At 50.5% G+C, this 13,642-nt stretch overlaps 1 protein-coding gene across 4 annotated transcripts in view; it reads left to right on the forward strand.

Annotated features, from left to right (window-relative positions):
- The window catches only part of LOC100382952 (uncharacterized), a 55,061-nt gene extending 41,419 nt beyond the window's left edge, over positions 1-13,642 (forward strand). For 3 of the 4 annotated variants that reach the window (XM_023302219.2, XM_023302220.2, XM_023302221.2), the window contains 12 exons: positions 6,829-7,050; positions 7,139-7,609; positions 7,702-8,004; positions 8,098-8,550; positions 8,632-8,678; positions 8,784-8,877; positions 9,076-9,282; positions 10,308-10,433; positions 10,531-10,899; positions 10,983-11,214; positions 11,648-12,395; positions 13,173-13,642. In XM_023302219.2, the coding sequence (XP_023157987.1) occupies positions 6,829-7,050; positions 7,139-7,609; positions 7,702-8,004; positions 8,098-8,550; positions 8,632-8,678; positions 8,784-8,877; positions 9,076-9,282; positions 10,308-10,433; positions 10,531-10,899; positions 10,983-11,214; positions 11,648-12,345 (3,222 nt within the window). In that variant the 3' untranslated portion in view covers positions 12,346-12,395; positions 13,173-13,642. 4 annotated transcript variants of the gene reach the window in all.

A 13,642-nucleotide genomic window follows, 5' to 3' on the forward strand; every position in this document is an offset into this window, starting at 1 on the left:
ATTGGTGGAGAGGTAGACTGCGCTGACGTTGGTGGGGACGCTGAGAACCCGAACGTCACCGGCGGCGACACGCTCGCGGACGAAGTGCAGGTCGATCTTCACGTGCTTCGTGCGCTGACGCTGCACGGGATTGGTGGAGTGGTAGACTGCGCTGACGTTGTCGCAGTAGACGAGGGTGGCGCGCTGGAGGGGACTGTGAAGTTCGTGGAGGAGCTGTCGCAACCAGGAGGCCTCTGCCATGCCGTTGGCCACGGCACGGTACTCGGCCTCAGCACTGGAGCGAGAGACGACGGGCTGCCGCTTGGCGGCCTAGGAGACGAGGTTGGCGCCCAGGAACACGGCGTAACCGGAGGTGGATCGACGTGTGTCTGGACAACCAGCCCAGTCGGCGTCGGTGTAGACCACGAGTTCCGACGTCGGGGATGGTCGGAGTAGGAGGTCGTAGTCGAGGGAGCCGCGGAGGTAGCGCAAGATCTGCTTGAGAGCGGTGAGATGAGGCTCCCGCGGGGTGTGCATATGCAGGCACATCTGCTGGACGACGTAGGCGATGTCAGGCCTAGAGAAGGTGAGGTACTGGAGCGCGCCGGTCAGGCTCCGGTCGGACGTCGCATCGGCGATCGGGGGCCCGTCGTCCTCGGAGAGCTTCGCCTGAGTGTCGACAGACGTGGCGCAGGGCTTGCAGTCGGACATGCCAACCCGCTCCAGTATGTCGATGGCGTACGGGCGCTGATGGAGGAAGAGACCCTAGGGCCGGCGCTCGGCGGTGATGCCGAGGAAGTGGTGGAGGGGCCCCAGGTCCTTCATCGCGAACTCCCGCTGCAGGGCGACGATCGTGCGCTGAAGAAGGTTGGCGGTGGATGCCGTGAGCACAATGTCGTCGACGTAGAGTAGAAGGAAAATGGTGTCGTCGCCGCGTCGGTAGATGAAGAGGGACGTGTCCGACTTGGCCTCGACGAAGCCGATGGAGGCCAAGTAGGAAGCGAAGCGACTGTACCAGGCCCGCGGCGCCTGCTTAAGGCCGTAGAGGGAGCGGTTGAGCCGACAGACCAGATCCGGACGAGCTTCGTCGACGAAACCGGTGGGCTGGCTGCAGTAGACAGTCTCTGTCAGAGTGCCGTGGAGGAAGGCATTCTTGACATCGAGCTGATGGATCGCCCAGTCCCGGGAGAGGGCGAGGGAGAGGACGGTGCGAACAGTGACGAACTTGACGACGGGGCTGAAGGTCTCGTCGTAGTCCACTCCGGGGTGTTGGGTGAAGCCCCGAAGGACCCATCGGGCCTTGTAGCGGTCGAGGGACCCGTCCGAGGTAAGCTTGTGGCAAAATAGCCACTTGTCGGTGACCACGTTGGTGCCTGGTGGACACGGCACCAGGTCCTAGGTGTGGTTGGCCAGGAGGGCCGCGTACTCCTCCATAGCGCGTCGCCAGTGTGGGTCGGCGAGACCGGGGAGGCGTCCGGTGGAGTGGTAGTCGTATCAGCTGCCAAGATCAGCCGGTCGACAGGTCGAAGAACGCCGGCGGCGCGCCGGGTCACCATCGGGTGGACGTGCCTGGGGTCGCGGTGGATGGCGACCGGGTGGTACACCGGTGGCTCGGGGCGGTCTGCCGGGACGTCGGGGGCTGCGGGCGTGGCCGACTCGCGACGGTGATAGACGACGGCGGGGTCGACGAAGCGCACCGGGCTCGTCGACAGGCCCGGGTCAGCAAGTGCCGAGGTAGTGACGTGGCGGCGACGGTGGCAGACGAGCGCGGGGTCGGCGAAGCGAGCCGTGGGCGTCGACGGGGCCGCGCATGGTGCGGGAGGGGTCGACGCGGCCGCGCGAGGCGCGGGCGTGGTCGACAGGGCCGCGCGTGGCGCTGGCGTGATCGACGAGGCCGCGCGAGGCGCAGGCATGATTGACGGGACCGCGCCTAGTGCTGGAGGGGTCGGTGGGGCTGCGCAGTGCGCAGGTGTGGTAGACGGGGCCGCGCGTGGCGCAGGTGTGATCGACGGGGCCACACGTGGCACGGGAATAGGCGCGAGCCGCGACGTCGAGGCCACACGGGGTGCGGGTAACGGCGCAAGGCGGGGCGCCTGGGAGGAGGGGGAGACCGGATCAGACTCGAGGAGGGAGTCGAGATCGGTGGGTGGGGAGGGGCCAGCAAGGGGAAACACATCCTCGTCGAAGACGACATGACAAGAGATAATGATGCGGTGGGAGGCGAGGTCCAGACACCGATACCCCTTGTTGTCAGAGGAGTAGCCAAGGAAGAGGCAGCGGGTGGAGCGAGGAGAAAGCTTATGAGGGGCAGTAGCGGAAGTGTTAGGGTAGCAGGCAAAGCCGAACACGCGAAGGTGGTCGTAGGTGGGGGTTGTGCCGTATAGGGCGAAGTAGGGAGTTGGGTGGCTCACCGCCTTGGAGGGAAGACGGTTGAGGAGGTGGGTGGCGGTGTGGAGAGCCTCTGCCCAGTAGCTGGTAGGGAGAGACGCCTGGAAGAGAAGGCAGCGGATCATGTTGGTGGTGGTGCGGATCATGCGCTCTGCTCGACCGTTCTGGGCGGAGGTGTAGGGGCACGAGAGACGCAACTGAATGCCACTGGTGAGAAAGAATGACCGAGAGGCGTGGTTGTCGAACTCGCGGCCGTTGTCGCACTGCAGTGCACGGACCGGGCGCCGGAACTGGGTGGATACCCATGCGAAGAAGTGAGTGAGGGTGGTAAACGTGTCGGACTTCAGCCGAAGGGGGAAAGTCCAAAGAATATGAGAGTAGTCGTCCAGAATGACCAAGTAGTATTTGTAGCCGGAGAGGCTAAGGACAGGAGACGTCCAGAGATCACAGTGGACAAGATCAAAGGCCTGAACAACCCTGGACGTGGAAGTGGAAAAAGGAAGACGGGAGTGACGGCCGAGCTGACAAGCATGACAGAGGCGCTCAGAAGAGCCCCGAGTATAGGATATGTCTGAGTGGCTGGAAAGCTGTGACATGGCGTCAGGTCCAGGGTGCCCGAGGCGACGATGCCAAATGGCGGCGGAGGTGGTGGTAGTAGCAAGAGCATGTGATGTGGTGGTAGTAGTAAGTGCAGGAGATGAGGCTACTCTGGTGGGGGGAGTGGAGGGCAAGTGAAGAGAATAGAGGGGCCGGAGCTGTCACAGCGAGCGAGCACAACATGTGTGGGAAGGTGGCGTATGGTGAGACCCCAGGGGTCGAACTCCATAGAGCAGTGGTTGTCATTAGTGAAGCGACGAACCGAGAGGAGGGGATGAGTCAGACCGGGAGCAACAAGGACGTCGTTAAGGCAGAATGGTCCTGGAAGAACGGATGCACCTACTGAGGTGACTGGGAGAGTGGAACTGTTGCCTACGATGATGGAGGAAGGATGTGAGGGGTGTGGGGGATGAGAGTGGAATAACGAACTAGTTGTGGGAGTAGTGTGGAAGGAGGCCCCGGAGTCGACCACCCAATCGGTGGGAGAGGGAGAAAGTGGGGAGGTCATAGGGTGCGTGGAGAGAGCCAAGGAGGAGCTCTGACGTGGTTACTAGGAGGGGAGGGAGACAACGGGGGCTCGATTGCCAGGGAGGCAATCACTGTACGAGGGAAGACAAGGGGTCCGGGCACGTGACGACCGGCGTTGGGGTGGATTTCAACACAGTCACGAAGGACAGGGCTCATGGCACGATCGTAGGCCACGAAGGTGCCCTGGACAAGCTGACCATCGTGGAGGACACGCACGGTGAGCCCGTCGAAAGGGGGTGAAGCCATGAGAGAGCGGAGAAGTGGTCAGAGACAAGCAGTCGGCACGACGCTGGGGGAAAGGCGTTGCTATAGGCGAGGAGGAGTGGAGGCCGAAACTGGTTCGCGGCAAGGCCGGCCCAAGCGGTGCCGATGAGCAGGAAGTCGGGTGAGGTGAGCCCGCGGCGGTTGACAGACAGAGGGGAAATGGCCGTCGCGTGATGGGCAGAGCGGCGCGCACAACAGACGGCCTTCACGACGGAGATGCCGTGGAGGAGCAGGATGCGGCGGGCTCTGCAGGTGCAAGACTGGAGGTAGGAGGTGAGCAGGGAGGAGAGGTGGAGGCACTTCAAGCTGGGAGGAAGCGAGACGGGGCCGGGGCCGGACAGCGATACGGTGCCGAGGCGCGGGATCTGCGTGGGCAGGGTCGGCGCGGGGGAGGGGTTCGGGCGCGGGGCCGGGAGCGAGAGGTGCTGGTGTAGCGGCCCCGACGAGGACGTGGAGCAGGACGCCGTGGCCGTGGACGCTGTGGAGGCCGAGCGCGAGCGGTCCGAGGACGAGCCGAAGCTCACGCTCTGCAGCTCATCGGCCGCGCACTAGTGAGATGGGGCCCGAGAAGCGGAGCCGCGGGAGCTACAGCTCGACGGCGCGCCTGCCGGTACCGAGGAGCAGGATGCGGCGGGCAAGGCCGCCGCCGGTCCCTACGACGCCGGGGAACGCGGGGCCTGGCTGGGCACTGTCGATGCGGCCGCGGACGCGGCCTGCCCTCGCGACAGAGGAGGCCGGCGGCCGAGCGTGGCGACCGAGGTAGGGTGGCTGTAGAAGGATGAACTATTGTATTGATAGGAGATGAGGTATATATATATATATATATATATAGGGACTCAACCCTAACCATAATGGGCCGGCAGCCCAACAGTGGTGCCAGCCCACACACACTCACACTCACACACACACAGTCTAACATCCCCCCCCGCAGTCGCAACGGGGGCACCACACACGATGAGACTGGAGTAGAGACCAAAGGTAGGAGCCGACGGGCTGAAATCCCCCCCGCAGTCGCAGCCTCGTAATGGTGCGAATGTTGCGGCTGGAGCAGAGACCGGTGTGTGCTCCAAGAAGACGATAGCTCCTAGATGCCGAGGTAGCCAAAGTCGAGGTGGTCGCGGTCGGGAGACACGCAGCAGAAGCCTGATCTTCGGGAGGGGTTGACGTTCGAGCGTCAACGATCGGCAGGGCGACACAACAAAAGGGCACCGGCAGGTCGACCTTCCTTCTTCGATCGTCCGGGCGTCAAGGAGCCCCGCCAGGGAGGCCGACAGCAGTGCACACGCCTGCGCCGGTCATGGTGTCCGCGCCCGCGGCAGAATAGAAGGGGAAACACAGATCCGGCCGGGAAGGCCACGGTAGCGACGGATCCAGCCGGGAAGACGCGATCCAGCCAAAGGGACGGCAGATCGAGCCAGAAAGGTCGCAGCAACGTGGATCCGGCCGGGAAGGCCGCGACAGCGACGGATCCAACGAAGGCGATGAAGGGGTGGGCGGCGGGGCGAGTCCAGCCGGGCAAGGGCCTGCGCTGGACCTGGCAAGGGGTGTGAACGGCGCCGGCGACAGGTTAAGGTCGAAGGGTGAGGCGCTGCTGCGCTGAGCGTCATGGGAGACAGGCGCTATGTGCCAGGGAGGCCATGGGAGACGAGCGCTATGTGCCAGGGAGACATGCGCTATGGCAGATAGCTCCATCCGTCCTACTGCTTGAGGGAGCGAGGGCATCGAGCAAGGCTCGTGCAGGGGAGAAAAGAAAGCAGGAGCGGGGCTGGTGGACTGGGGAGGCGCTGGGCACGTCCACCAGGCTAGGGAGGCCGACGGCCATGGATGGGAAGGCCGGCTGGAGGTTGAAGAAAGCAGGGAGAGGGGAAGGTGAGCCGGTCCTGGGCGTCTGTGGCCGGCGAGAGCAGGGAGCAGCCCGTCCGCGCGTCACCATGAGAGAGGAGCTGAGGGCGGCCATGGCTGCTGAGCTGGAGTGGAGTGGGGCGGGAGCAGAGGGGCTGCTCTGGCGCGCCATGGGGATGGGAGAGGCCTTGACGAACTCGTCGGGCTCCTGGCGGCCGAAGGAGGACAGGTCACACACCCGGGTGCTGCAGGCTGCTCTTGCCGCCGTCCGACTTGCTGCGATGGAGCAGGTCCTTGATGAACCCGCTCAAGCGGCGGGAGCCCCTAGACGACGCAGATGAGGATGCGGTGGACGACGACGACGACGAGCGCGACGCCGCCGTCGGCTGCTGCGCCTCGCCGGCGGACTCGGGCTTCGGCACCAGGACTTGGAACGCGGACCGCCAATGCGTGCGGAACGGGGACATGGAGCGCGCCTTGCGCCGCACGGAGCGGCTGCAGACGCGGCCGCGCTCGTCCGCCTCCGCCTGCTGGTTCTCGTGCTGCACGCCCGCGGCGGGGTCGGGGTCCGGGTCCCCGTCTGGCTGCAGCAACAGCGCAACGGCGAGTCGGATCTGGCCGTTGTGGAAGAGCTCGTCGGCGGAGCACCGGGTGGGAGGCCGCCCCCGGGAGGGAAGGCTGAGCCTCCCGGGGGTGGCGGCGCAGGAAGCGGCTGCAAAGGGGATGGAGCAGCCGGCGGCTGCTGTGGGAGAGAAGAAACCCTAACCTAGTCTGATACCATAAATAAGGATGAACTATTGTATTGATAGGAGATGAGGTACATAACTACATATATATAGGGACTCAACCCTAATGGGCCGGTAGCCCAACAGTGGTGCCGGCCCACCCACACTCACACACACAGTCTAACAGTGGCAGCGGCGCCTGGAGAAGAGAGAAAAGAAAAAAAAACTACAGTGGCTCTGGTACCAAGTTGAATGGGAAAAACCCCTAACCCTAACATGGTCTAGGGAGTTGTATTAATAGGCTTGAGTAAACTGGGCCAGACCCATTACAGAGGGGTAAGATAGTAATTACACGGGGAAAACCCCAAACGGGTATTCTAACACTTTCACCCCCCCCCCCCCCCCCCCCCCCCCCCCCGCCGAAAAAAAGAATTTCCTTTTGTCCAGTTTGCAATCAATTCTGAAACAATGCTTGTTCTGACATGATCACTTTTCTGGTACCCAGGCTACTGATGAGGCAAAGTACATGAAGGATGCAATTGCTGATCGCATGAAGCTGGTCCAGGAACTCCATTCTAAACTTGATGAACGCTCAATTCAAGACGTTGAACAACTGCAAAGTTTTGAGGATGATGTACAGTTTGCCAAGACTGCTGCTATAGCTGCGGACGACAGTAGAAAAGCAGCTTTCCAGCTAGCATTTGACGAGGATCAGCAAATTGTTGCAGTAAGTTGTTACCTCATTTTATGGTTTTACCAAACATAATGTTTAGATATTTAATATTCCATATAAATTGATTTATGTTTCATAACAGGACAAGTGGATTCATATTCTCCGTGCTCTGAGTGATGAGAGGGGGCCATGGTCTGCTGCTCCTTTTCCAAATAATATTGTGACATACTGGAAACTTGACAAAACTGAAGATAAATGGCGGCGCCGACTGAAGCTCAAGCGGAACTATAAGTTTGATGAGTGCCTTTGTCATCCATCATCCATCAAATCTAGTAACGATAATGCTGCCCCAACTGTTGACCCATCTGCTAATGCCAAGATAACAGAAAAAATGAAGCACTTACTTTTGAAAGGAGTGCGTGGAATTACAGGGGATATCAGTTCTGAATCATGTGAGGATAGCAACGACATGATTGATCCTCCCCAGAATGTCCCGCCAGAGAACCACACTGTTAGTGATACTTCTGATTCTGCAGATTCCTCAGATTATCCTGCTATTGTTCAAAATAGAAAAGAAAGTTCATCAACCAGTAGTGATAATGATTATATCGAGGTAAGCAGGTCCATTATGTAGTTGCAGAATGGCTGTATGGGTATTTGTTCTTCTTCCCCACTCAATATCTTTATTTCTTTCTCATTTCCCAGGTGCTATCATCAGTTCACTGTGTTCTTGTAACCCCCAAAAGAAAACTAGCTGGGCAATTGACTATCACACGAAATGCCCTACATTTTTCTTTTGAATTTCTAGTTGAAGGGACTGGGGGATCATCTGTTTTCGACAGATTTCATGATAAAAAAGATTCAGACTCCAAGAATGAGATGGGAGGTGTGGAAAAACTGAAGGGCAATCTTGATGGAGGACGAGGCAATGCTGCTGAATCTAGCGACACTCAAATTAAAAATCAATCTGGTAAAATCAAACACCATAGAAGGTGGAAAATAACTAGGGTATGTCTGCTTTTTTCTATTTGAGAGTTTGTGCGACCTTGTGTTGACTCTATGGGCTAGTCACAAATTTGACTATTTTTTCCTTGTTGACAGATAAAAGCAGTTCATTGGACACGGTACCTACTACAATATACTGCCACAGAGATATTCTTTGATGATGCAAACGCACCAGTATTTCTTAACTTTTCATCCCAAAATGATGCTAAAAGTGTTGGGTCTCTTTTAGTTTCCCTGAGGAATGATGCTTTGTTCCCCAAAGGAACAACCAGAGACAAGAATAGTTTAATTTCCTTTGTTGACAGAAAGGTTGCCCTTGAAATGTCTGAGAGTGCTAGGGAAAGTTGGAGAAGAAGAGAAATAAGCAACTTTGAGTACCTTATGATTCTCAACACTCTTGCTGGACGATCTTACAACGATTTAACTCAATATCCTATATTTCCTTGGATATTGGCTGACTACTCTTCAGAAAAGCTTGATTTTAACAAATCATCTACATTCAGGGACCTTTCAAAACCAGTAGGTGCCTTGGATGCAAAGCGCTTTAAGGTAGGATCAGTTCCTATGGACTTTTCACTTCTGGTTAATGCACTTTCTGATAATTTTGAATAAACTATATGTAATATGCAGGCTTTTGAAGATAGATATCTTAATTTTGTTGATCCGGATATACCAAGGTTTGATCTTTCTTTCATTATATTCTCTCAAACATTTTTCGTGTGCATCATCTTACCCTAAATACCCATTAAGCAATTCTTTCTGTTTTTCTTTTTTTTCGGCAGTTTTTACTATGGATCCCACTACTCTAGCATGGGAATTGTTCTTTATTACCTTCTAAGGCTTGAGCCTTTTACTGCGCTGCACCGCAATCTTCAGGTTCTTTCTTATTCTTGTCTCCGTGTCCTGCCTTCATTTGTTCTTTTTGCTTTTGTCTTAAATGTTTACTAGCTTTTTTTTTCTTATAGAACATAGAGCAAGATTTGAAATTTGATTTTTTTTATAATGACATGTTTGTTTTTGTCATGGGAGTTCCAAAAACACCAGCTGATATGTTGTTTTACATGTTGCTTACAGGGTGGTAAGTTTGACCATGCAGATCGTCTATTTCAGAGCATTGAAAGCACATACAGCAACTGCCTATCAAATACAAGTGATGTCAAAGAGCTTATACCTGAATTCTTTTACATGCCTGAGTTTCTTGAGAATTCAAATTCATATCACCTTGGCATAAAGCAGGATGGTGAACCATTAGGTGATGTTGGTCTCCCTCCATGGGCAAAGGTAATCCATTATTTTGTTTGTGTTAGTATTAATATTTTTCTGAATAATACTGATAATATTTAGTCAACCTGCGAAAGGATCTCTAGCTGAGTTGGTTAGGTGTTTTGAGTAGCACTCCTCAAGTTCTGAGTTCAACTCCTTGTGGGAGCAAATTTTAGGCTGGGGTTTTAAAAAAATCCCCTCATCTGTCCTATGCCAAAGCACGTGAATAAGGTCTGGCCCCGGCCCGGGTTGCATTCGTTCTCACCTGGCGTACCGCGTACGGTGCCATTGTGTATGGGTGTCAGGGATTCAGAGGGGTTTTTTTCGACCTGCATGAGGTCTTCTTCTTAATATAATATTGCGGAGGCGGTCTTATCCCTGCAGGTTGTTTTTTTATATTTAGTCGGCACTAGTTCATGGAACAATCCAATACTGAACAGTGCTATAGCTTTATTCATACTCTGCTAACGCAAAATTATTCAGTTTTTGTTCCTTATAGTTCTTTAGTGATGTCTTCATATAGCTACATCCATTCAGCTGTAAGAACTATATTTTGAAAAGAATTTTAAATAATGAACTTTTCTTGACGTGCACTGATTTTGCATGATATTTCATATGGACTACGAATGTATAAAATGTTATTCTGCATCAAATCAGATAACATTATGCATCCTACTGTGTCACGTCCTCCGTTTTTACAAAATGTTTAAATAATCACCGATAATAACATTGCATCTTATGCCTTGTATTGTATCTTATCTGTTTAATTTGCTAGTGGAAGATTTTATGTTTGCATTGGATACGTTCAACTTAAACATGGTTAAATCTCAGTATTCAACAACTACCAGGGTACTAATATTTTATCACAATATTATATAATTGTAAAAGTTGTAGAAATACATGATATGGAAAATTATTCAAGAAGATTCTATGATCCGAAGATACAAAAGTTTGGCCTTGCACTTACCATGGTCAGCAGCCCTTGTATCTTATCATCCAAAGGAAACATGTCTCATTGTTTAATTTTTGTGTGACGCATTCAGGGTTCCCCAGAAGAATTTATTCATATCAGTCGAGAAGCCCTTGAAAGTGAATATGTAAGCTCTAATCTACATCATTGGATTGATCTCATATTTGGTTACAAGCAGCGAGGCAAGCCTGCAGTTGAGGTACGTATATCATATTTTGTTAAAAACTCCCATGGGTCAGTGGGTTCTCTGTGCTCAAACTTAACCTTGCTAAATCTGTATCTATTATTTGGAACAGGCAGCAAACATATTTTATTATCTGACATATGAGGGTGCCGTTGATTTGGAGAACATGGATGATATGTTACAAAAGTCCGCTATTGAGGACCAAATTGCAAATTTTGGACAAACACCAATTCAAATTTTTCGGAAGAAACACCCAAGGAGAGGTCCTCCTATACCAATTGTGCATCCACTATATTTTGCGCCACAATCGATAACAGTGACTTCTGTTGTCCCGACCATAGTCACCCCTTTATCTGTATTATTCATTGGTTTGTTGGACTCAAACGTTGTCATGATGAATGAGGGGCTCATACTCTCTGTAAAGCTTTGGCTAACAACACAGTTGCAGTCTGGTGGAAACTTCACATTTTCTGGATCACTGGTATCATTCTATTTATAAATGTCTCTAAGATGGTATTGCTTTGTTTCATTTACTTTCTTTCACTTTTTATTCTTTTCTTGCAGGAACCTTTCTTCGGAATTGGTTCTGATGTTATTTCTCCGAGGAAAATTGGCACTTCTTTGGCTGAAAATGTTGAGTTTGGAAGACAATGCTTAGCAACTGTTCAAATTCGTGGTGACAATTACTTAATTTTGTGTGGTAATTGGGAGAATAGTTTCCAGATCATATCTCTAAGTGATGGAAAAATTGTGCAGAGCATCCGGCAGCATAAAGATGTAGTTAGTTGTGTGGCAGGTAACATTTCTTCATTAAACTCCTATAAGCTCCAGATTTAAGCAGTCGTTGACATAGTATCGTTTTGTGCTAGGATTTACCAATGCTTCAATGTGCAGCATTATGTAAGGATGCAAGTGTTCTAATTGCTTTGGGTCATTGAGTCAACCCAAAAACTCTCAAATGAACTAGAATGGTATTTGACCATCATTAGTTAGTTGACCCATAAAATACTAGAGTACCCACTTGCATCCATTGTATTATGAGGATACATTACAAATATGGCATGCAAACTAAGTATACTGAACAAAAATTCTAAACTTGTGAATTAAATCATACTTGCATCTAGTACTAGAATTCTCTACAATAACTGTAGCCTCTTAGTCAACATTGCTTAGATATTATAATGTTGCTTAGTCAGTATTACTATATCTGGCAACATAATTTTGTGCAGTTTCATCTGACGGAAGTGTGATTGCAACGGGAAGCTATGACACAACTGTTATGATCTGGTATGCATTTCAAGGGAGATCAAATGACAAAAGATATAGGAATGCAAATTACGATCTATCAACTAAGGATCATGTCATCATTGAAAGCCCTTGCCATATCTTATGTGGCCATGATGATATTATCACATGCTTATTTGTCAGCACGGAATTAGACATTGTTATCAGTGGGTCAAAGGACGGGACTTGTATGTTCCATACACTGCGTGAGGGGACATATGTTCGATCGATTCGACATCCGTCAGGTGCTGGTTTGTCAAAAATGGTAACATCACAGCATGGCAGGTTAGTGATATACTCTGATAGTGACCTTTCTTTGCATATGTATTCCATAAATGGAAAGCATATTGCTTCTTCGGAATCCAATTGTCGTCTCAATTGCATGGAGCTAAGTTGCTGTGGAGAGTTTATGGTATGTGCTGGTGATCATGGTCAAATTGTTCTCCGCTCCATGCATTCTCTTGATGTTGTTTGGAGGTACGAGGGAGCTGGGAAAACAATAACTTCCTTAGTTGTGACTCCTGAGGAGTGCTTCTTGGCGGGAACCAAGGATGGTAGCTTGATTGTTTTTTCAATAGAAAACCCTTTGCTTCGTAAAAACGCCATGCAACGGCACAAGGCAAAACCTTCCATTGGTGGTTAGAGGTGTAGATCAAAACAGTACCAGAACTTCTTGCTGCATTTCAAATAAAGGTGAGTCATTTTCTCATCTATGTACCTTTTACTACCATCGTCTTTTTTTCCCTCCATTTGTTTTGTAGCTCTCCAGTTTTGTAGTGTCGTGCATTTTTAGTTCTTGAAGTACCCTAAGCTATCCATTTTTAATGGACATTAGCTTGAATGTTTGGTTCGCTGTATGTCTGTTTTTTGTGCTTATGAGGACTTGTGGTAAGACAATGCTTAGCTAGTTGAAGCTAGTACAGTTTTCATTGGACAGATACAATTACTGTAGGTGAGTCGTCATTTTCCCCAAATTTAGGTATTCATCATATATAAACAATGCGGCATAGCAATGCACTGTTCTGAGCTTTGACTATATTCAAATCCAGTAACTTGTCAAATGCCTAACTATCAGATATGACATATTCCCTCCGTCCCTCTCACTTTCGAAGAAGTCAAATGTACTCAACTTTGACCAAACATATACAAGAAAATATTAATATTTATGGTACATAATTAATATTATTAGATAGATCATTGAATCTATTTTTATAATAAACTTATGTGGAGATAATATTGTTAATATTTTCTATAAACCTAGTCAAACTTAAGGAAATTTGACCGGCAAAAATACTATAGTGACACTTTAAAAGGGACTAGGGACATAGGAGTAAAAGTTACCAATTTTGCTGTGTCATGATATCATATTATCTAAAAGCTTAGTTGTAGTGTGCATCAGTGTCTGTGACTGGTTCAACTTATTTTTCTTTTTTGCTAGGGATGTTTATGGGCCTTTATAATATTTTGCAGGTTATCAATCCGCAATAATTATAACAGAGAAGATTCTATAACTCCTGTATAAATGTACATACGTCATCAGATCGAGTTTACCATTCTGAAGAGTGCATGTGCCGATCACAATCAAGAGGATAATTCTTCTAACTGCAAAACACATACTATGGTAACTAAAGTAGATTGATGTTTCATGTTCAAGACAAGAGCAAGGGGATAGGACCTTCAATATGATACTCTTGATATTTGTAGGGTGGTAGCTAGTTAGTAATGGGGGTGCATTTGAGTGTAATATAAACTTATTTTGTGGGGGCATTCTTGCTAGATAAGAGCGAGCCACAGTTTTCCTAGATAGAATTTTTAGGTAAATAGGTTGCCACTGACCTGTAACTATTAATCTGAACATTGTAAATGGAACTGATGCGGGTTCATAATAGAAGGCTTGCAACTTTGGAAAAGATATAATTAAATCTTATGAGCCGTCTGAA

This window comes from Zea mays, chromosome 4 (genome assembly GCF_902167145.1).
Source record: "Zea mays cultivar B73 chromosome 4, Zm-B73-REFERENCE-NAM-5.0, whole genome shotgun sequence".
NCBI lineage: Eukaryota > Viridiplantae > Streptophyta > Magnoliopsida > Poales > Poaceae > Zea > Zea mays.